General features: G+C 53.5%; 1 protein-coding gene across 1 annotated transcript in view; it reads right to left on the reverse strand.

Moving 5' to 3' along the window:
* Window positions 1–22,392, reverse strand: part of PLXNA2 (plexin A2) — a 179,340-nt gene that overhangs the window by 60,375 nt on the left and 96,573 nt on the right. The window contains exons 5-9 of the mRNA XM_055728259.1: window positions 14,211–14,311; window positions 9,111–9,234; window positions 7,900–8,053; window positions 6,586–6,682; window positions 2,300–2,414 (exon numbers count right to left, since the gene is read on the reverse strand). Coding sequence (XP_055584234.1) covers window positions 2,300–2,414; window positions 6,586–6,682; window positions 7,900–8,053; window positions 9,111–9,234; window positions 14,211–14,311 — 591 coding nt within the window. The remainder of the gene's footprint in view (window positions 1–2,299; window positions 2,415–6,585; window positions 6,683–7,899; window positions 8,054–9,110; window positions 9,235–14,210; window positions 14,312–22,392) is intronic.

The following is a 22,392-nucleotide window of genomic DNA, read 5'->3' on the forward strand; positions in this document are numbered from 1 at the left end:
TCTTACATGAGAAGAGGCACATGGGACTGAAAGTAGGGCAGCACGTGCCAGCACTGCTCCCTCCGCGGCAGAGGCACCACCATGGTTATCACCGCAGTGCCAGCAGCACTGCTCCGGCTCCAAACACAACCAGCTCCCTGCTAGGAAGGCAGCGATGCTGGTGAGCACATTTTGCTGATACATCAGGCCGTGACACAATGAGAACATTGTGATCTGAATTGTTTTAAGAGAGGAAACTCTTTATGAGGCATTTATTTCATGCCTTGCGTTAGCCGGAGTGAAATGCCTGCAATAAAGGCATTAGCGCTGCGCTGTGTACGCAAGTGGCAATTCATTTGCCTTAAATAAGCGAACAAATTAGCTTTTGGTGGCTGGGTTTGCCTGGATGTTCAGAGGTCTGGAGAAGTCAGGATGAACAGTGAAGCATCTGTATCGTTATCATCAGCCCTTATCAAAACTAATCACCAGGAAGGTGTTAGATATCACATAACATCCCCTGGTAAGGAAACCTCTACAAGATGAAGACGGCAGAGGAAGTTCTTTGGAGACACGGCAGTCCTGTGATCCCAGCAGGAACTGGCAGAGATACCAACTCCTCCACTCGCTCCCTCTGTGTGATCTCGGGCAAGTCCTGTGCGTTCCCAGGAGAAAAATGCAGATAATGGGATTGTCCTACTTTACCACAGACTTGTCAGACACTTCTAAGACCATGGGGCTGAAGACTATAAAACTGAGAACTATAATTGTAAAGCCTGGGAAGATAGTGATGCTTTGAGTGTGAAGGAGAAAAACTCCACATCATTCGAGAGAAGGAAACCCAAAGGTTTTTGCTTTCTCTTGTTATGTTGAAAGGAAGTTTCTTGACTTTGAACTGGACTGAGAAAGCTTGTGGTTTGTCCCCAGGGTGGATGCTTTTCCTTGGGCATCCATTCCCTTTGCCGCATGGGGCAGCTCTTTGAGGCTGCTGCGTGAGCCCCTCTTCTCCTCCCTTGCAGATGGCTGGAGGCAGCGTCTGCTCCAGTGTACTCTGTCCATCCCTCAGCTCTTGCAGATTCCCGCTGAGGCATCTACACATGGAGTTTATTAACTGTTCTTGCCTTCTATCTGTGTGCCTCTTGGCAGCATTTTGACCAGAAAGACCCATGAGTTAAGTTTCAAGTTCACTATTGGTTTAGCAGCAGTCTGGTGGCTTCAGTCACTTCTTTTTAATGGCTCAGTGTTTTACTCTACTGACTGATCTCTTCTGCTTTTCTCTATCTCCATTACTCACTGATACGGGTTTGTCTTGATGCTGGCTAACCTTACCCTCCTTTCTTTTTTTTCCTAATATTTGTGTGTGTCCTCACTGCTGCCTTTCCCGCTTTCCAAGATGCTCAGGATTTTCAAAGCACCTTTAAAACCCTTTTTTACCCTTGCAGCTTTAGGACCTGCACCCATTTCAGGTGCTACAAAGCCACATGTAGGAGCAGTGAAGGCAAAGACCAGAACCCTACCAGCATCAGAGGCTGTATCTGCTCTGTACTTGGTGAACCTGAAGCAGACAGCAGCACGGGAATCAGACAAGACAACGGATGCAGGAGCCCCAGGACAAGGCGCTGGTGACCTTTGATCAGGAATTGGTGCTAACAAACTCCTTTCCTCCATGGATCTCTCTGCCTCGGGACATGCAGAATATCTGGCAGAGCTGTTAATGGGCTATGCCTCCTTCCAACTGTTAAAAGCATTTTTGGACTTGAGCCCCACTTGAGCCTTTTATTAACTGCTAAGAGTGATGGCTCCTGGTCAGCAGCACTGGAACCTGGATCAAGTCTCTTTTGCAAAGTCTGGGGCTCTTCACATCTGTAATTCCCTTCTTAATCAGTTTACAGTCAGGCTCCTGCCACAAATGTCAGCCCTGCCCACACAACCCACTGAAGGGGTCCCACCAAGAACTCTGCATCTGACTTGTTGCTTACCATCGGGCAACTCCTCACACACCTTGTGTGTAGAGCCAAGTGGCTGAGATGCGCTGGTCTTTGAGAGCCCTGAAGGAAAGCACTACAGCAAATAAGAGTTACTGCTGAACCTGAGTGTACCCACACGTCAGAGGTGGGATCAGCTTTGGTGTTCAGGTCAAGACACACCGCATTAGCTAGACTGGCACTTTCTTGCTACGCTCCTTTAAAGCTGCATCTTTTTTATGGCAGCCCAGAGAGGAGCCCTGACCCACAGAAAGTCAAAACACTTCACATAAACACTAGTTATGCTAATTGTGCCATAGAAAAGCAAAGAAGAAAGAGCTGAAACCCCAGTTTGGTACCTCAGAGATGTTGATCCGTCCCTCCTGAAAGGAGCATGTGGTGGGGTCATGGGTGCAGAGGTTCCGGTACTTGCACCAGTGGCAGCGGAAAGCGCTGTTCACACAGGACAGGCACCTGGGGGGAAAAAGGAGGAGTAGAGGGGAGGTTATTACCTTGGGAGGTCTATGCAGTAACAGACCTAGCCAGAAGTCTTGGCTCAGGGTCCTTCATGAGAAAAGAATTTCTTTGGAGGGATGTTTCAATACAACAAAGCTAATGAACAGGTTTGGGAAAACACACACACAAAGTCTTTAAGCAACCTCACAATTCGTTTCATAACAAACTACAAGCTGCGATTTATTGCACGTCATGGCATTGCTGTAAAATAAAGCACAATATTGCACAGACACCAGACTTGATTTTTAGTTTCTAGAAAGTGGAAAACAAGGCAAGCCTGGCAAAAAAACGGAGTGGTTGTTTTACAAGTCAGGAATGCTCCAAGTCAATGGTAACACTTCTGTTTGGCCTTGGAGTGCAAAGAGTCCAGCAAGCGCTTTTGATTCATGTTGGAAGAAATTAACTGTTTATGAAATGATTTTGAAGGAATGCAGACACTTCTCAGTCATGGGGTGGCCCAGCTGCCAGCGAACTGCCTGGGTGATTTTTATCCCACACTAACTGGTGGCCAGTTAGATGCACGGCCCGTGACAGCTGCTAATATTTGCAGTAACCACCTTCATCATCTCTGAGGCCAGCCCTTCGTGCCACGTGTCGGTGTTTTGGTGACCATCTGCTGGCATAAGTGTAAGCTGTGCCCATGGAATTCAGCTCCATGCCATAAACTGCAGCTCTGGAGACCGTGGTGCTGCCTGGAGCAGGCATGTGCTGGAGCCAGCTGCACAGGGCAGGGATGCTCTGGAGCCAGCTGCACGGGGCAGGGATGCTCTGGAGCCAGCTGCACGGGGCAGGGATGCTCTGGAGCCAGCTGCAAGGGGCAGGGAAGCGCTGGAGCCAGCTGCATGGGGCAGAGATGCTCTGGAGCCAGCTGCAAGGGGCAGAGATGCTCTGGAGCCAGCTGCAAGGGGCAGGGATGCTCTGGAGCCAGCTGCAAGGGGCAGAGATGCTCTGGAGCCAGCTGCAAGGGGCAGGGATGCGCTGGAGCCAGCTGCATGGGGCAGGGATGCGCTGGAGCCAGCTGCACGGGGCAGGGATGCTCTGGAGCCAGCTGCACGGGGCAGGGATGTGCTGGAGCCAGCTGCATGGGGCAGGGATGCTCTGGAGCCAGCTGCAAGGGGCAGAGATGCTCTGGAGCCAGCTGCACAGGGCAGGGATGCTCTGGAGCCAGCTGCATGGGGCAGGGATGCGCTGGAGCCAGCTGCACGGGGCAGGGATGCTCTGGAGCCAGCTGCATGGGGCACGGATGCTCTGGAGCCAGCTGCAAGGGGCAGGGATGCTCTGGAGCCAGCTGCATGGGGCAGGGATGCGCTGGAGCCAGCTGCACGGGGCAGGGATGCTCTGGAGCCAGCTGCATGGGGCAGGGGTGCTGGAGCAAGCCCAGGGCCAGCACAGACAGATGGGCATCGTCAGGGAAGTGGGAGTGTGGCCGTAAGCAGGAAACCCTGGGAAATGAGGCAAGGGGGTCTCTGGGCAGAGGGTCTCTTGCCAGCTGGGCAGAGGTGCCAGGGCAATGCATCTTGTAGGCTGCTGCCACAAGAATGTGTGTTTTAATAACTCAATTGCATTTTCCTTCTGATGCATTCGTAGTGACCTTAATAGCTAAGGAAACTTATTCTAATCATGGACAAGCAAATCTGGGGGAGAATATAAAGAGCTGCAAGCTTATTTAATTACTCATTTGTTTCACCCATTTCTGCCTCTGTTTTGGTCTGTAGCACTTCTCCCACCCTCACTCACCTGGCCTGGCCCTGGCTTCTGGCTTTCCTGCCTGGTGCTGGTGGAGCTCTCTGCTTCCCCCAGCACCACTGGGTCCAAGGGAGGATCACCTCTCTGATCACCCAGGCCAGCGGCTTGGTTCAACACCTCTTGCTGTATCGTGATTTTCTGGCTGCTGTTTTCGGCTCTGCTCAGCCTCAGCTGAGTGGGGCGAGGGGCTCCTGGCAGGATCCTGAGCTCTCAGGTGTTTACACCAGGCCATCACCTTTGCTCTTTGATCCCTATCCAGCTTTCTAAATGACCAGTGTCTCTCTTTTGCTTCAGAAAGTGCCTCTCTCCACCTCATCTATCCCTTATTAAAAAAGACTCAACACAGAAGCCACCACAACACTCCCTGACCCACTTGCAGCTCCCTGGGAACACAGGGACACAGGGATCCATGCACCTGAGTGCTGAACCATCTCAGCCCAGGGGGTCACAACAGCTGGATCCAGCACAGGAGGTTTCACAGGACCAGTCTGCAAAAGCAGCACGTTCCTGTCCAGCCCCAAGCCCCTCCTGCCCCTCTCAGCCTAATGCCACCTCCCAAGGCGTATGTGCTTCATACACCACAATGGCTTCTTGGACTGCCGTGCAGCCACAAAGGGCACGGCTGCTCCCTGCTCTCTCCAGACACCCTTGCCATTGCAACGAAGAGTCTCAGGATCAATAGTTCTCTCTTCTCCGCTGGCTGAGACCTGTATTCCTTCCTCCTTTTTGCATGCTGTGATTCATTCCTGCCAGGCTGGCTCGTGCCCTTGTTGAACTCACTGATAACGAGTCCAGTATGATGTAAGTGCTGCAGAATTTACCACCGTGTTAGCACTTTATCTCCGAACACAAGCTGGTAGAAAGGCATGATCAGATGAAGCCAAATGACAGGCTAGGAGAGATGCATTGCATTGCTTCTCCTGATTCAAACCGCAGCTCCTAAATGAGAACAGGGGTCCCCCTGATGCCATCCCTCATGCAAATTCAAAGCCACAAGAATGCAGAGGAACTGCTGGAGGGACTGCAAGTGCTTGCAGCTAGAGGAGAGGCTGGTGCTGGACAGCCTGACCGAGGGGCAAGGATATAAGGGCAGAGTTGTGCATGAGGGGTAGCATGAGAGGAGGCAGGGGTCATTAGGGTAATGAATACAGACCACTGTGAGAGGCAGCGGGGGGGGACACGACAGGCTGAAGGACTCACAGGGCTCCTTTCATCCCAGTGCCTCTGCTCTGTGTTATGGCTCAAAACAAAATTAAAAGAAAAAATGAACGCATGCCTAGAAAAATGGCAGGCCAGCCAAGCCCATCAGTATACACAACCCTCTTCCAAGCTCAGCAGGAAAGGCCCTGTAGCTTGAGGCTTTGAATCCAGCGCAGAAAGATTGGGAATGACCCCATGCTGGCCCTTCTTGACTCCCACCAGCCAGCTTGAGCAGCAAATTGTGCTCCTGGAGTAAAGCTGGCAGCTGACCTGCCACAGGAGATGCTGCTCAGCCCCACCATTCACTGTCCGACTTCTGGCAGGTCCTGCCCACATTTCATTTTGGTGCTTTGGAGCTTGTTAAAGAGAAATCTAGAAACACTTCAGGTCTGTAAACGCGTATTTAACTGTAAACGTGTATTTAAGGCCAGCCAGCTGCGTGCTACCTTCCAGCAGCAGACGTGCCCATGGGCGATACGTTTCCATGATGCTCAGCAGCACTGAGCCCCCTGGCTCTCTGTGGAGCAGCGCACTGTGCCTGGCACATGCCTGGGCTGATGTCTGGGGCTCTCAGGGCTGCTCTGCCCCAACCCCGGGGGCTGCAAGGAGCTCCTGCCACCAGCCCTTCTGCTCACTCCATCTAAAGTACAACCGCTGTGCTCAGACCCCAGGGCTGGACAAGTCTGGGTCTGCCACCTCCTCCGGCAGCTGTGCCCTCCTCCATCACCCTGCGGAGCACCTCGTGGCAGCCAGCAGCACTCTGCTCTCTGAGCCAGCGCAGCGTGGAAGGGCTCTGTCTCCTCCAGCTGCCTGCAGCCCACCTCCCCGCTGCCTGCAGCCCACCTGGCCGGACCCTCTGCTCTGCCTTCGCCGGCTGCCTGCGAAGATGGATCCAAGTTCATAGTTGCCGGATCGCGCAGCTTGGGGGCACCAGCAGGTTGAGGTTTTTTCAGGCTCGCTCCGCCTGCGTCTCTCAAGGCAGAGAAAGCTACACAAGCACCCAGCGAAGTTCAGAGAAGACAGCGACTGGTGGGCTCCCCTTCTACCGCACCTGTCTCCTGGCTGAACCAAGCAGCATGATGCCCTCCCCCCCAGGCTGGTCCCGGAGCCCAGCATCCATTTCCCAGTCCTTTCTCTTTTCAGCTGGTGTTGGGCTCTGTCAGGGATGGGGGGGAGCACTCACAGCTGGTGGGCACTGCAGTTGTAGAACTTGAACTCTGTGCTGACAAACGTCCTCCCCGTCTCCTGCGACTTCAGCTGCAGCACCACGCCAAACCAGTCTGGGGATATAAACCGGAGCCCGTCAGTCCCACCAGCAGCAATGAAGGAAGCAACAGCAGATACAGGGGCACCCACTCCCCTCCTGCCAGTGTGCTGAGCCATCTGCTTCTGGGGTACAAAGCGGAAGGCAAGTTGCTTTCATCTCCCTGCTTCCCCAGCTGTCAGGACCCCCACCCATGGTAGGTCTGCGGCAGTTCCCCAAGTTGGGGGCTGAGCATCGCCCTGCCAGACCCCGTCCTCGAGCACCCCAGGGTGCAGGGCTGGCCGTCTCCAGCAATGCCTCCAAACCAAATCAAACCAAACCAGGCTTGAAGGCAAAACGCGTCGGAGACACAGGGGCTACACGCTCCCATGGGTCACAGTTGAAATGATTTTGGAATCTCATCCTGTTCCTTAAGGGATTCTGTCTCCAGCATAAGAACACTAATCCAATCTACTCTGAGAAGCAGCCCAAGACCAGAAAAGGAGACAATGCTGGAAATAAGGGCATTAGAGAAGCTCTTTAGAGGCCTCCACGCTGGGTTAATGAAGAGCAGATTGCTCTCCCGGAGCTGCTGTGGGTAAGTCTACGCCAGCCCTGCTACTACAGCAGCTCTCAGCCCCCAGTGTTCACCAAGTCTCAGGCTCCATATAATGCCTTAGACATACAAAGATATCAGCAGGGAAGCACAGTTGACACCTGGAAGGATGCCAAGGAGAAAATGAGTTTTAAGCAAGTAGCATTTTGGTTATGGGAAGAGCAAATATGACAGCAGTGACATTAATGAAGAAACAACCCAAAGATCAGGACCAAAAAATAGAAACTGCATCCACCTACTCGTGGGTGCTGAGCCAGGCCGAGGGGAGGGCTCCCGCGTTCCGGATCCACCCAGTGTGGCAAGGCTGCGAGCCCCTGCCCCACTCATGAGCCACCCCGAGGGGGACAGACGGCTCCTGTCCTGTCCTGGGGAGCTGTCTGGCAGCACAGGGAGGGTGCAAGGACAGGGCAAGCATGCGGTGCTGCCTGCTCCCAGCCTATCTGTCCCTGCGTGGGAGGCATTTCTTAAGGACAAAGCATTTTTAGCTCCCTGAGTTCAATGGTCTTTGACAGGAGCATGAATTTCTCCAGCAGCAGCAACCCCAATGGGTCTGCTCCACCCCGCAGATACTTCCAAACCTACGCTGCACTTTCTGGCAGCACAGACATCGTATTACTGTCCAGAAATCAGTTACTTACCTTGATCCACAGGTATGGCAGGAACATCCTTTGCTGCTGGTGAAACACACACAACGCGGCTGCCTGAAACCTGCCCTTCCACCTCCGTCAGGTTGCCGAAGAGGCAGGTGACCCCAGCCGTCAGGTCTGGAGCATCGTTCACCAGCAAGCTGAGCTGCAGCCGGCGAGAGGAGGGGCAGAGGGGAAACAAAGCACAGCCAGCAACTTGTTAGCAGGCAGAACTGCCCGAGTTTCCTTCGTATGTTCAGTACCTGCTGTTTTCCCATTCAGTACTGACCCCCTGAAATTACCCATCCGCCCACAGGAGGTGGCCAGCTGCCCTTTCATGGGAAGCGGAGGAGGAAGAAGAAAGCCAAGGATGCAGGTTCTTTAGCGACACAAAACCACCTTGCTGAGCCTTTGGGTACTGTGGTTCAGGAAAGGTGGCAACGGCAGCTTTTTGTCACGCTGGTAGCTCTACAGAAGCATCGCCACCCTCAATGCCCACACTGGGAACCCATGACAGCAGCAGCAGCGTGTTGCTCCTCATGCACGAGCAGTGGTGGCTGCCCCAAGAACCCCCTGCACGCACCACAGCTCCAACAACCTCCCGGCATCGCGACCGCCCCACTGCGTGCACGGAAGAGGCAGTCCTGCCCTGGGCACGCGTGGCCATCAGAAACGGGCAAGTCCCCACTAACCCCGCCATGAGTGGGGACTGTCCCCGTGGCAGACCGGTGCCTGAAGGGGCGAGCAGCCTCCCAGCAGCCCCACACTGTTTCGACACCAAGTGCTGGTGGGCAGGCGGGGGCAGCCGGCCCTGGTGGGGAGTGGGAAGGGGCTGCGGTGAGGCCAGCTGCTACGGGGTGCTGGGGGGCTTGGGGAGCAACAGCTGGGATGCTTCAGAGAGCCAGGCCTGAGCACAGCTCACAGATGAGGTTTTTGGGAAACAAAGCCTTTCCTTTCAACAGCTAATGAAACCAGACCAAGGGAAATGTGAGCTGAGGCCCAAGGGGAAGGGGAATTTGTTTCTGCCATCCCCACCCCCTTCTGCGGCGGCTCGGATGACCCCTTTCCTCCCCAGTCCCCTTGCGAGGCTGACTTCATGAGAAAACATTTGTGCCGATGGGAAGGGAGAAAGGCTGGAGACCGGACTGTTCGCTGTGAACCTGAAAAGGGCTGGAAGTGCTTCTCACCAACAGGTCTACCCCTCCCCGCTTGGCAGCACCTACCGGGAGGCTGTGCTCAGAGACGGAGATGCTGCTGGGCTGCACGCTGACGCTCATGCACTGGCTGATGCTGCCTGCAAATCGGTACGGCTCGTCTGCTCGCTCGCAGCTGTCCCTCGGGGAGCACCTGCCACACATGAGCACACATCAGAACGGAGAAAGCACTCAGGGAAGATGTCAAACAGCACGAGGTGCTACAGCTGACCGGGGACAAGTCAAACAGGAGGGCAGAGCCCTGGCCAGGGGAAGGGGGAGTTATCAGCAGGACCGGGGGCGATGCTCTGCACCGGGATCAGGTATTGCACACAACCTCCAGGTCAGGACCAAAAAGCACTGAAAAATTATCTAGGATCAGAGGAAAGACAAACCACAAATATCTCGTGAGCAATTCCTAGTCCTGCCTGCACTGGGACACAACCCAGAGCTGCTAAGCCCTGTGTGCCAGCAGCGACAGTGGGTGCTGCGGGTGCGCGATGAGCCAGGCACTCTGCTGCTGCTCAGCCGGGGCTCCCGCAAGCCATAAATCCATCATCTATCTGTACAGAAACTAAACCGTAAAGCAATAACAGGCAGTAACAAAGATGATGCTTCCATTCTAATTAAAACAAACCCACATAGTTCATTAATTGTATCCTCCTGGAGCTGAGGAGTGCGGCCGGGCCGGGAATGGGATTTCCCAGCAGCTGCCGGCTGTGCTTTGGCCAGTTTTCGTGCCTTGGGCTCCCAGCCCTCTCCTGTTCCTGCCATCAGGAATGCAAACTCTGAGCACGCCAAAGGGACCAGGACTGCTCCTCGCACGCCGTGGGCTCCAGGATGGCTCGTTCTCCCTGGTTTTCTGTTGCAGGTGTTCTTGGGGTGGAGTGACATGAAGTTGCTTCCAACAGGTAGAGGAGCACCCAAGGGGAAACCAAGGCCGAATTATCAGTGTTTCAGACCAGGTGTCAGAGTCTGCAGCACAGCACTGGAACCGCTCAGTGATTTTCTGGTTTACAACCTTTGGGGAAAATCCTTTCCTTCCAAGCCCTTTCGCTGGGTGCAGATGACATGTTGGCCTTTTGGTATTAGTGGTCTTAATAAGCTATCAGCAAACTTTATCACTCTTCACTCATTGCTGATCTTGGACCCTATTTCAAATGGTGGCGCAAAGGTCAGGGGATCAAGATGCTGTCACCAGCCCAACATGCCACCAGCCCCACATGCCACCAGCAAATTCCCTTCTGACAGTTACTTGAGTGCATATGTTACTTGAATTAACAAGGTGCTGCTGTCAAACTGCTTGTTTTCCTGGTTCCCTGTGGAGCGGCTCGGCGGTCCCAGACACATGCATCAGCAGAAACACCTCCTGCCCACGCAGAGGCTGCATTTTGCCATGCACATCTAGCTCTGACCAGCTGCTGACAAGTGCTTGGCAAAACCAGGGCTTCCTGCTCTGAAACACTAGACCACCATCCTCCCAGCGTGGCTGTTTGCTTTTGATTAAGAAAAGCGGAGGTTACACTTTCCCTTTCCAAACTACCCGTATGATCCCTGGCAAACGCTGGTGCTGTTCTCCTTACCCTCTCACTTTTTAAACCTTTTTTTCTGGAGTATAATGGAGCTAAATATGAATACTGCCAAAGGAAGAATTATTGAGGTTTAAGTGAATCTGTAAGATAGCTTTAAAGTGAGCTCTTGACTGGAGCCTTTATCTCATTGACTTGCTGGAATGGCTCTTTTTTATCATACTATTTATGGTAACAGCCCTAACAGAGATAAATAGGTCTGTAGACAATAACACGCTTGCAGAGAGCAGCATATGGAAGTCTTGCAGGTTTCAAATCCCACTGGGCTGAAGAGACTCTCTAACAATCTCCTTGAGGCCTCTGCTCGCTCCCAGAGCGCTGCTTGTAGAAGAGGAGCAAAGGATGCTGCCCTCACATGCAGGGGATGAGCCTGTGTGGCAAACAAGCCCCTGGCCGGGAGGACACAGCGGAGGCACCGGGCAGGGCTGGGTGGCTCAGCCATTGCACTGCTGCCCCAGGTTCCCCGGGCGAGCCTGCGGAAGGGCGAGCACCTTTGTTCCCTTCCCGCTGGTTATCAGCACCTTCCCAAATGTCCTGCCTGCAGGATTCCTCGAAGCTCGGTGCAAGGCACACGCTGCCCACAGCCACCACCTCCCCAAGCACCCCTCTTAGGGCAGCGGTCACGGGTCTGCTCCAGCGCCTGCGCCCAGCCTGCAGCCAGCCCCCTCCTGCGCTCAAGTTCATTGCCAGAGCTACCCGGGTCAGGCTGTGCCGCCAGCACGACCGACTCCTGCTTCCCGGCCTCACTGATTTAATCCTCACAGACAGCTCATTCATGAGCATCACTACTATCATTACCCTTAAATTCTAGGTATGCACACGTGTATGCACGCACCCTGCTGTGCAACAGAGCCTTAAGCCCTGACTCAGGCTTCTAAGAGACAATAATACATAACGAGCGCGCAAGGAAAGCTTCATGTAATATTGGATAATGAAAGCTTATCCCAGGACAACTCCGATCCTTTCACTTTTCCTTTAGTACTTCTCTCTGGCTGGTGGCGTGGAAGACAGGGCACACTGCCTGACGCCACGTGGGATGGGGCAGTGGTCTGTCTGTCTACCTCCATCCGTACCTGTTCATTCAACACTTCATTAAAAATCTTGATTTTTTTTCTGGCTCTGTGATAGCCCAGTACATCCAAGTCCCTGCTCCCAGCTGAGCCTCTGGCAACAGCAAACGTGGATGCCAAGTGCCCCGAGAGGAGCTGCCTTAGGGGCTGGCCTGCCCTTCCCCCCTTGCCCAAACTGCCCGAGCTGCCTGGGTGTCTTGGTACCCCCAGGACACAGACTCCGAACCCGTGGAGTAAAACCCCACAAGCAGCAGGGAGAATCAACTGGACTCCCACCCCCAGCTGAGGCTCAGCGCCAGTGTTTCCCGCACACACACTTGCTCCGGCGCCCAGCCGCTCTCTTACTCTCTCAAGGATGAAAACCTCTTCTCTTCTGCCCCTCACCCTTTCTGCCAGCCCTCAGAAACCACAGCATGAGCATCACACCCTGACCCGCCACCCTTCCACCGAGCAAAGGAGCAGCTGGTCCATCTGGCAGGAAGGACATGGAAGAATTAGAGGAGAGAGATGACAAATTAAATACAAACACTCCAGCGCTTGGGGCCTCCAAACAAATATGACAGAGGCTTCAGGAACAGCAAGATAAACTCAATTATTTACAGCTTAAGACAAAAGCTAAAAAATGATCATTGCTCCAAGCAGGCCAGGAAACTGCAAATGCTTGAGGGGAGGGTTGAGGAATGCCATCAGGGAAGAAACCCTTGTTGGGAATAGGTTAATGCTGAAATGTCACGGCCAAAAGGGCAGAGGAAATGACACTTTTCTCTCCTCTTGACATTGAGGGTTTTCTCTCTGCAAAATGAAGATAACAACCTTTACCTGCTTCCCAGGTGGTTTATGAAGATTCAGTTCATTAGCATTAGGAAAGCGCTCAGTGATCCTTGCAGAGGAGCTGCTGCAGGAGCCTGAGGAGCAACACCAACCACACAGACCCAGCACCAGGCACTGCCAGCCCACCGTCCCCGGGTGACTGATGCTCTCGTACCCTTAGAGCTGGCTCCTGGCAGCACCCGCAGCCCTGCAGCTCGGGCCAGATGCTGAATACAGCCCAGCCCCTTTCCTGCTTCCTTCTCTGCTCACTATCACAAGGTTGGGGTGGCTTTTCTCTTAGCTAACTGCTGGAAAGGCATGGGGGGATGGCTGCCCTGAGGGAAGAGCTAAAGGGATAGGAGTCACCAGGGGTGGAAAGCACTTCCTTCTGACAAAGCCGCTGTGACAGTAAAGACTTGCGGACACAACCGCACATATGGTGGCTTAGCTATAGGGCTGGACAGGCTCGTCTGAAAAGAAAAAAGCTAAAAAAAAAAAAAAAAGATATGCCCTGGGCACCTGTGCCCCACGATGCTGTGCTCTGCCACTGCTGCCGGCCCCAGCCTGTGTGGAGCCTGCGGGATGCTTGGGGCCACTGGCTGCGATGGTTCTCCTGCATCTTCCCAAGCGTGGCAATGACTTTTTGCAAAGCAAGCAAGCTGCAGGGAGCCCGTTTGCACCCCAAAGCCCACAGGTCCCAAATCCAGGCCGGATTTGCGGAGGAGCCTGCCATTCCCCGTTCCCCCTCCAGCACCTGCTCCTCAGGCAAGTGGCCAAGTGCTGCTGTGCGGGTCCCTGAACTCTGCCTCCGCCCCGATTTCCATGCATTTAACAGGGCTGCTCTGCAAGCTGGCACGCGGCCGGAGGGATTGCTATTCCTCTCTTCCAGCCTCCTCGAGGCTTTCCCCTCCTCCCCCGATCTGCCTCTGCCTGGTGGTCCCTCTTCCGCCTTAGGAAGTGATCCTTATTATGGCAGGGGAGAGAAAGGAAGGACACGGACACCTCCTGAATGCAGAGAGCGCTTCCTGGAGCTCCCCTGAAAAAAAACCCACCAAACCCTCAGCCCTTTGTGCCTGTTGATGTGCGTGCGGGGCTGCCAGCTCTGAGCCCCACGCTGCTGGCTCTGCCCCATCGGGGATGGCTGAAGCACAGACCCTCTGACCTCTCCTGGCAGAATTTAAATATCTCTTCCTGATACATTTAATAGGGCTTGGTGCTCTGCTCCGTTCCACTGCTGCAACCTCTCTGAAAGCAAAGTTGCATTCATATGATCAAGTCTGCTATTGCCTTTAAAAATTCCCTGTTAACTGGGAGGGACTTGCGGCTTGGGCAAGCAAGAGTGTGCAAAATACAAGGCCTTAATCCCCAGTGTTTTCAATTCTGCTTTCCCATCGTGTCCATGGCACCCCTCCGTGCGGTGTGCAACCCACCACTCCTCAAGCAGGAATTTGTTTTCCTTTACCTCTTCACAGGAGCTCAGGGATTTTCAATGGCATTCACACTGCAATGCAGGCAATGTCCATGGAAGGGAAGAATGGATTTAAGGAACTTCAACCTAATTCGCATTTGCAAAGATTGCGTGGGAGGTGCTCGGTGGTTTTGAAAGCTGCTTTTATCATCACTACCAGCAGCTCAAACCAAATGGTCAAGGCTGGACTTACATGTGGTGGAGTGTGCACCAGCCGCAGTGTGGGTCTCCCGAGCTCAGGCACTCCCCGCAGGTCGTGTACTGCTCGCAGGACTCCACGGGCACCCGGGACACCTGCAAAGGAAGCAAACACATGGGCTCAGGGCTCCTCTCTGCACGGTGGGCAAGCAAAATGAGAGCAGCTCCAGGTCCTGCTTCACCGCTTTGAGTCAAGTTAACACAACAGCCGTTCACAAACTTAAATCACTTGTTCCAACAGCCGTGCAGAAGTCAACCAAAAATAGGAAATATTGGGGACCGAGTCATGAAGTCACTCAGTCCTTTGGTACAGCCATGCCATGAATCACGGGCGCAGCCAAGCTCCAGCCCAGAGCTTGGCCAGTCTCCCACCGCCGGCGCCAGCTCTCCAGGAACCCTCCTGACCTGCCTGCCCGGAGATGCTCCCGCGGCAAAAGCAGCATCCTCTCCTCCCTGATTTACAGTCTGCTATCTTACATTTGCCGCAGGGGAATCTGCTTCAGGGAGGAAAGCTGGCAGGGAATAAAATTCCTTGGGATTTTGCAGATTGGCAGCTTATTTAACCTACGTGGGTATTTCACTGCTTGCTCCTCCTCAGCCACCCTGAGCCCTTCCAGCGCCAGCGTGGACTTGGCTGCCCCAGGCGTGACACTCCCCCCCCCCCCCCCCCCCCCCAGGCTGCCCATCTCTCCCAGGCAAGAGATGCCAGAGCAAAAGAGAGAGGGAAGCGCACGAAGGAGCACAACCCGGATCGCTGCTGCAAGCACCCTCTTGCACTTATCACACACGCGAAAGGTCCGCGCCGCGATGCTGAGGTGTAGCACAGTCCCGACCTTTTTATCAGCAGTGAAAACCCCAAAGGCTCCAAAATGACACCCAGCTTTAACCATGGGTCATTGCTTGACTCCAATGAAGAAGTTCCACTTTAATCTTTCCAACCCATCCCCTTCCACCTCCAGCGGGCACGGCACGTTTGCATCTGCTGTCCCGACGCCGCAGCGCAGTGCCCCTGCACTGGCCCTGCTGGTGCCTCTTCAATATATTTACATTTCTATTATCAAATACTGTAAATAATTGCTGCCGTCCCTGGCACAGCTGCCCTGCAGCACCGGCCGCTCCCCTCGGGCCCCAGGAGCGATGCCTGCAACTGGCTGAAAATTAAAACAACTGTCGGCATTGCACTCGCTCTGTCCGTCAAAACAGCACCCGGCTCCCAGCAGCTGGGGCGCGCGGGGTGAAAGGAGCAGTGTCTCACCAAACAACGGCCACTTTCACGCCAAGTGCTGTTGACACAGTGAGAACCCAGTTCCTCTCTAAAGACGACACCAATAGGGCTGCTATTCTTCTTGTTTCCTCAGCCCTACTTAACAGCTTTTCCTAAAACAAAAATTGCGAGTGGATGTGCGGGGCTGGGTAGGTTTTTTTGCCGAGATGAAGTCTGGGGGACAGGCGCAGGGCTCAGCCTGGGGTATGCTCGGAGCAAAGCAGCCCTGGCTGGAACTGAGGGGTGCGAGAGGCAGAGGCAGGTGTGCTGGGCGTGCATTTAGCCAGCGATGGCTGTAAGGAGCTTCAGAAACGGGGAAGAGAAATGCAGGGTGATGGAATAGCACAGAGGCATAAAGAAAGGGCTTGGGTTTGACTCCTGGCTGCAAAAGGTGTCTGGGGTGCCTTCGCAGGGTCTCATCTGTGTGTCGGATGGCGGCACATGGCACGCTTTCCCCCGTCTTGCTTCTTCCCTCTAAGGTCCTCAAGGCACTTTACAGACATCACGGTGGCATGAGAGCAAGCCCACCAGCCTGGCAGCAGGCACATCATTGCCATCATCAGCAACGACGCAAAATTTCCCAGCGCAGACCAGAGATGCAGACATTGCACTGCTCCTGGATTTTTTTCCTAGGAGCAAACATGTTTTTCAAACCAAATGAGCATCCCACGGGAGCTGCGGTGGCTCTCGGCAGCCCCCAGAGACACCAGCCACTGCAGATTGCATCGAAGGAGGCCACTGACTTTCCCCTAAACCTGCCCAGCACATTGAGCCGTGTTGGTGGGATGGCTCTCACCCAACCCAGGGGTCAGGACAGCCCCAAAATCATTGACCATTGCCAATTCCCCACCTCTTACCCACAATGTCAGGCTTGACAGGATCTGTCCCTGTGATTTATATGCAGCTCAGGGCTTGTTTCATGTTTGTGAGGAGCTGGATGCTCTCACAGCACTCTATAAATAACAGAGGATTTGAATTATATGAATAACAGTTCATTACAGATGATTTTATGTTAGGCATTTGGGTTCTTTCTCTGCTCAGAAGCTGTGGCTTCTGCACATGATAATTCTTTAAAATTCACACAGAAATTTTTAACAATGCCTAAAGTCACAGGTTTCTAGCCCAAACGGGACCATTTGATCCTTTCTTGGCAATGCCTGCAAAATGCAGGGCAGGGAACTTCACCCGTTCACCTCTTTGCAGCACCCGGTGCCCAAAGCAGACCTGGCAGAGGCGGGTGGGTGGGTTGGCACTGGCAGAGCTGGGCTACCTGCTCCGACCAAGGATGGTCACAGGGCAGCAGAGCCCCGAGGGTCCCTCTGGGTCAGCAGTTCTGTAGCCCCAACTGCTCAGATACACCCCGTGGTCCCTGGCTGGAGGAAGGTCTAAGACTTTGGAGGAGAATAAACCATCTGCTTTTCTCCAGTGCTGTGCCCGTGACCTTGAAATTCACCCTTCATAAAAATTAATGCCAGAAAACCCACATTGCTCCAATACCCAAGTAAATGTTTAAATGAAGAAGTTCAAAAAAAGGAACAGAAGGCATTTTAATATTTGCATGCATGAAAAAGGTTGGAGTTTTTGCAGTATTTGCCGAGCTCTCACAGTAATAACACGTAAATGACCGCCCTCACCATCCGCAATCCAAATATCAGGAATATTCCAACCCTCTAAAGAATATGTTTCATTTTAATGGAAAAACAAGAGGAATCCCATTAAGAGTAGGATATATCCATATGTTATCCCATACCTATCATGAACACAGAAGACTGAAAGCTATATTTCCTTCACAGACAGAAGTAAAGCTCAGATGCCCTTATTCTTCCTGACAGCAGTCTGGAAACACTCTCTCGGCTTTACGTATTTTTAAACTGTTTTCTGCCAGTTTAATTATCGTTACGAGACCAAAGGATTTGTGCATGTGAACCGCTGCGCTGGGGAAAGAAGGCAAGGAACACCAATGCCTGCAGGTGGAAGGAAAAATAACGTGGATCAGGGCTGGGAACAGTGGATTCCCAAGTCCAAGAACTTCTCGCCATATGCCCTTCAGCCATGGACTGCTGTCAAGGAAGAGAAGAAAGAGGGGGTGCAGGCAAAGAAGCAGCTGAACAGGAAGGAAACTAAGAAAATGAGACAGAAAAGCTCTGAAGGGAAAACCAGAAGAAAAGATAAAGACAGCAGAGGGATTGCTGATGGTCTCTGGTACGGCAGCAGCGGAGGCTGCCGCTGTCACCAGCATCACCCGCATCCCTGGTGGCTGGGCATCACGGCAGTGTCCTGGTGATGGGAGCGGATCCCGCTCGGCCGGGGAGGCGGCGTTGGTGAGCCCTCCTCACCCGTCCCTGCCCGCACACCCTGCTGCTGCCTGCGCCGCAGTCGGCTCTGCAGCCAAGGGGGAGCGAGGCTCCGGAGGATCAGCCCTGGCAGACTTCACGGTCACAGGTGGTTCAAGCCAGGAATGAAATGTTTTTATCGGTAACCAGATACAGCAGAACCAACCCAGTCCGGAGCCGTTTGCTGCCCGCCGCTGGGAGGTGGCTGACTGCTGGCAGCTGGCCATGGCAAGGCAGCGGAGAAGGCAGCGAGGGAGGAAGGAGAGAGCCTGCCCATGAGCTGTGCAGGGCCGGCGCCCCGTGCCTACAGCTTTCCAAAGGCAGCAAGGAGAGGAGTGGGTGCAGTCATCAGGTACCCGCTCAGTAACCCCAAACCGTGCCACGGCTGCGTCCAGCCTGCCAGCCTCACTCCCATGGCCACAGGCACTTGCGGCATCCCCATCCCGGCATCCCGGTCCCAGTGGGCACCAGCACCTCGCAGCTATGCATAACCAATGTGACTCCCATCTGTCACAGCCTGGTCTATTTGCTCTCTCATCCTTGCCAGCCCCTGGGGCAGCTCTGTGTGCAGCAGAATGGTTTATTTGGAAAAGACTTTGGTTTTCAGTATTTAGTTTTTAAATGCAAATACTTCTTTTTGTTTACATTAGAGGAGATAGGTCAAAGGAAGGCTCCTGGCACTCAGAGCAAACATCTGAGAAGGTCTATCACCACTTCAGGAGTGTATTTCCCACCCCAGCATAAGCTCCAAGAAAGCTGTTGCCTGAACTGATGAACTTATCCACAGAGCAGGAGCACGATCTCCTGCGGTCCCCAAAGAGCAGAGCTCTCGACTCCAGCCCCATCCTGGAGCACCAGCAGACCTCACGGCAAAGCTTGAGCTTTCAAAAGTGGGTGCCAGTTTTGGATGCCTTGAGATTTCTACTTCAGCTACCAGAAACATGAGGTGGTCCCAAAGCCATGCAGAGGCGTGCAGGAATTTTCCAAATGCAGCCTCAAATCCTGCACCTCCTTCCCGGCGGGATGGACCGCTGCCCCCCAGCAGAGCCCAGAGACCACCATACCTCTGCTGGAGCAGGCAGCAGGTCATCTGGGGGATAAGACAGGGTGACAAGTGCTCCACATCAGCGTGGTCACAGCAAATGCAAAGCGATAAAGCAGTTCAGCAGAGCTGAGGAGCATCTGCATGAAGGACAACAGCCAAGGAACCAGCACTCCTGGGAATTTCCTCACTACTCCTCCTCCCAGCCCAAGTGCTACCTCTCTTTCTTCTATCCATGCAGAAACAAACCTGCTTCTCACTAATTAAATGACAAAGTCTCATTACTGCTTTCCTTGACTGCCTGACCCAAAACATCAGAAAAAACAAAAAAAAAAACCAAAAAAACCCCCCAAAAAGAAAAAAAGAACAACCAAAAAACCCAATACAGGCTCTCCAAAACACATGAATTCAAACTCTGCCAGCCTCCAGAGAAAATAAGTGCAAGATCCAGTTCCAAATAAATATATACATAAAATAAATAAACAAGGCAAAGTTTCCATAGCTTATGCCTGCTACCAGCACAGGCCTCTGACCTCCCTGGCTGGAGACAGCCCCTGGGCATCCCACTGCCACGGCACACTGCCTGCAGACCCCTCGGGGTGCTGGAGTTCAAACAGAAAATCTATTTTTAATGACTTTGGGGAGTGTAGTAGAGATGCCAACTAGTTCAATGTAATTAAAGCTATCTATCACTCAGTGAGCAGGAGCCCAAAGTTGATGAACTTTCCAATGAGATTTTATTCTTCCCTTCATTCATGAAAAAACACCACTTTGTGCTTCTGCAGGAGACGTGAAAAAGTGTGGGAAGGAGCAAGGAGGACTCATCAGTTCCAGTCATTAACGTGTTAGGGTGACAGAGCTGGGGGAAACAAAGTCAAACTTTCCCAGAAGCTTGGAAGAAGTTTGACAGCCTCTTCTTCCTGCTGTTTCTCCACCCTGTGTCTTCACGCAGAACCGTTCAAATCTAGAGTTCCTCCTGTGATACCGTTTCTGCCAAGGAGCAAACCGGCGTGCAGGGCTGCGCAGCACTTGTCGCTTTGCTGAGCCAGCCCCGTGGGTCAGATCCACCCCACGCTGTACGAAAAGTCCTATCTGGCAATGCCTTATTCTTGCCTCGAGCAGAGCCAGGGGAGATCTCGGACATGCTAAGACTGATGCCAGCAGCGAGCAGAGGAGACCCAACAGCGAGCAGGATGCAGCCAGTGCATCGCATGGGGCAGCAGCCAGGACGCAGGGGAAGGTGGTGGCGGGGGAGCGTTTTAACTGAAAAGCACGGAGGAGTGTCCCCAAAGTGCTGCCGAGCCCCGAAGGCAGGAACGCCCGCTCCAGCCTTTAGTCCCTGTAACAGATGAAGGTATGCACCCAGGCGAGGAGCAGATGAGGGGGAGTTCTCCTGACAGGTGCAGCAGCTACTGGAGGACCCAGCTTTCCGCTCCCACGCCGCTCAGCAGAGAAAGGATTATCAGAGCTACCGAAGGGCTGTCAGAACCAAATCAACGCCTGTAACTTTTGGCAGAGAAGCAGTGAGTGGGAGAGGACACAGAGACAATGTTTCCATGACTACAAAGGGATTATTTAATTACAGTGCTGCAGATGCATGCGGAGAAAGTCCCTTAAACTCTGATCCAAGCAACCTTTTCAATGCGTTTGGCTTTACTGCTATAAGAACCTCATTAGCATCTTATGAGGACAAGCTCTGTTTGAGCACAGGAGGCCAGATAGCTTTCTTAGTGAGTAATCAGACCTTCCCCAAGCATACCTGTCTCCTTGGCACCCAGCTGCTCTCCATGTACAGCACTAGGCTCCTGAGAGAGGTGATGAAAGTTAGGGCAGCCTCCTCTGGGAAGCAAGAAAGAGTGAAAAAACCAGCAAGTGCCCCAAAGTAAGGCTTGATCAACCTGTAAAACTTCCTCAAGCCAGAGTTTCCTCCATCTAAGCAAGCAGCAGCCAGCAGGATGCGGGCGCGGAGCAGACTCATGTTCTGGCACGCAGGCTCCTGCAGGCAAATGCTTTCCTGTGGTTTACCACGACTCGAGTTAATCATTGCATCAGTATGAAACACCTGAGCGAGATTTGTTGGACCAACAAAGTGCCAGGCAGAGATCCCATCCGCACTCCCAGGGGCAGCACAGTGTCATGTAAACCTGGAGGAGGAGAAATGGATTTTCATCTCGAACATGGGCTGCCTGCAACCATTCACCGAATGCTCGGTCTGTTCAATCTGGCAGCTCCTCCTCTGCGCTCGGCAGGCGACGATGCTGCTCGCTTGCTGCAGAGCGGACTCGTGCAGGAGGTGGTACAGGGGCAGGGTACCATCCGTCTGGCACGGGCACTGACCGTGCCCCTTCCTGGAATGGGGGTCCCAGCGCCTCGCCCTCCCTTGGATCCCAGCTGTGCCATTGCAGCGCAGCCCTCCGGGCTGTGCACAGCGTTTGGGATCCCATGCTGTCACTTGCATGCCCACCCCATGCTCAGAGTTAGCCCCTGGCATGCCAGTGCCAGCATACATGTGACAGCCACCTCTCCAAAGTGGCTTGGCAGCATCAGTTCTCCCTCCTGCTTTGCATGGACCATCTGCATCTGGGAAGCGCGTGGCTGGGGATGCACGTCCAGCATCCCCATACGTCAGCTATGCATGTCCGCTGCTATGGGAGAGCAGGCCAGCAGAAAAACCTTGTGCACCTACAAGATCAGGAAGGAATTCCTCCATCTCCAGCATAAAAATAATAACACTGGCTGAAGTATTTACACAGGCTTCTGGAATAAGCAAACGCAGCAAAATTTATGGGTTGAATAATCAGGTCACACGGGACCGCAGAGGTGCAGCCACATGCTCGCTCCTGCCCAGCTCTCCCGCAGCAGTTGTGTCCCACGCTGCTCCTGCGCCGCATGGTGCTGGCTGGGGAGCCCGGTGCAGCACCCTAACGCACGCGGCGTGCACCACAGCTGGGGCATACGGGATCCTCAGCAGAGTATCTGGCTCATTTGGGACACTAAGCTGCTCTATTCTCCCGCAGAACTGACCACAGAAACTCTACTTGACAAGGAAAGGGGGTAACATGATAAATGTGTACACACACTAATAATGAAGAATGAGATGCTAAAGGTCTCCACCAGGAAAATGAGGTTATGTTACAATACATCCATGTGTTTCCTCCCCTGGAAAACCACCGTGCCTCAGAGGAGCTGCATTTTTGCTCTTGACTGCAAAAAAAGTTCAAGTGAGTATCTGGAAATCAGGCTCTTTCCAGGCGTGCTGCACAGCGCTGCTGCTCCGTCCGGGTGGGAGATCCTCCGCAACAGCTCTGTGTGCTGCTGGCATCGGCCGGGGTGACACAAACTCCCTGCTGCCCATGGGAAGTCCCTCTGGAATTGCTCCGGACTTCAGGATAAGAGGCTGATGTGCCTGGAGCGGCCACATGGCACATCCAAGCATCCCTGCTGAGGGACATCACTGCTGCCATCAGAAGTGACTTCTTGAAGCGCTGGCACTGTCTTCTGATGAACAGCACACTGCTCGGCGAGACCACCCTGCCAC

Source organism: Falco cherrug, chromosome 16 (genome assembly GCF_023634085.1).
Source record: "Falco cherrug isolate bFalChe1 chromosome 16, bFalChe1.pri, whole genome shotgun sequence".
Lineage (NCBI taxonomy): Eukaryota > Metazoa > Chordata > Aves > Falconiformes > Falconidae > Falco > Falco cherrug.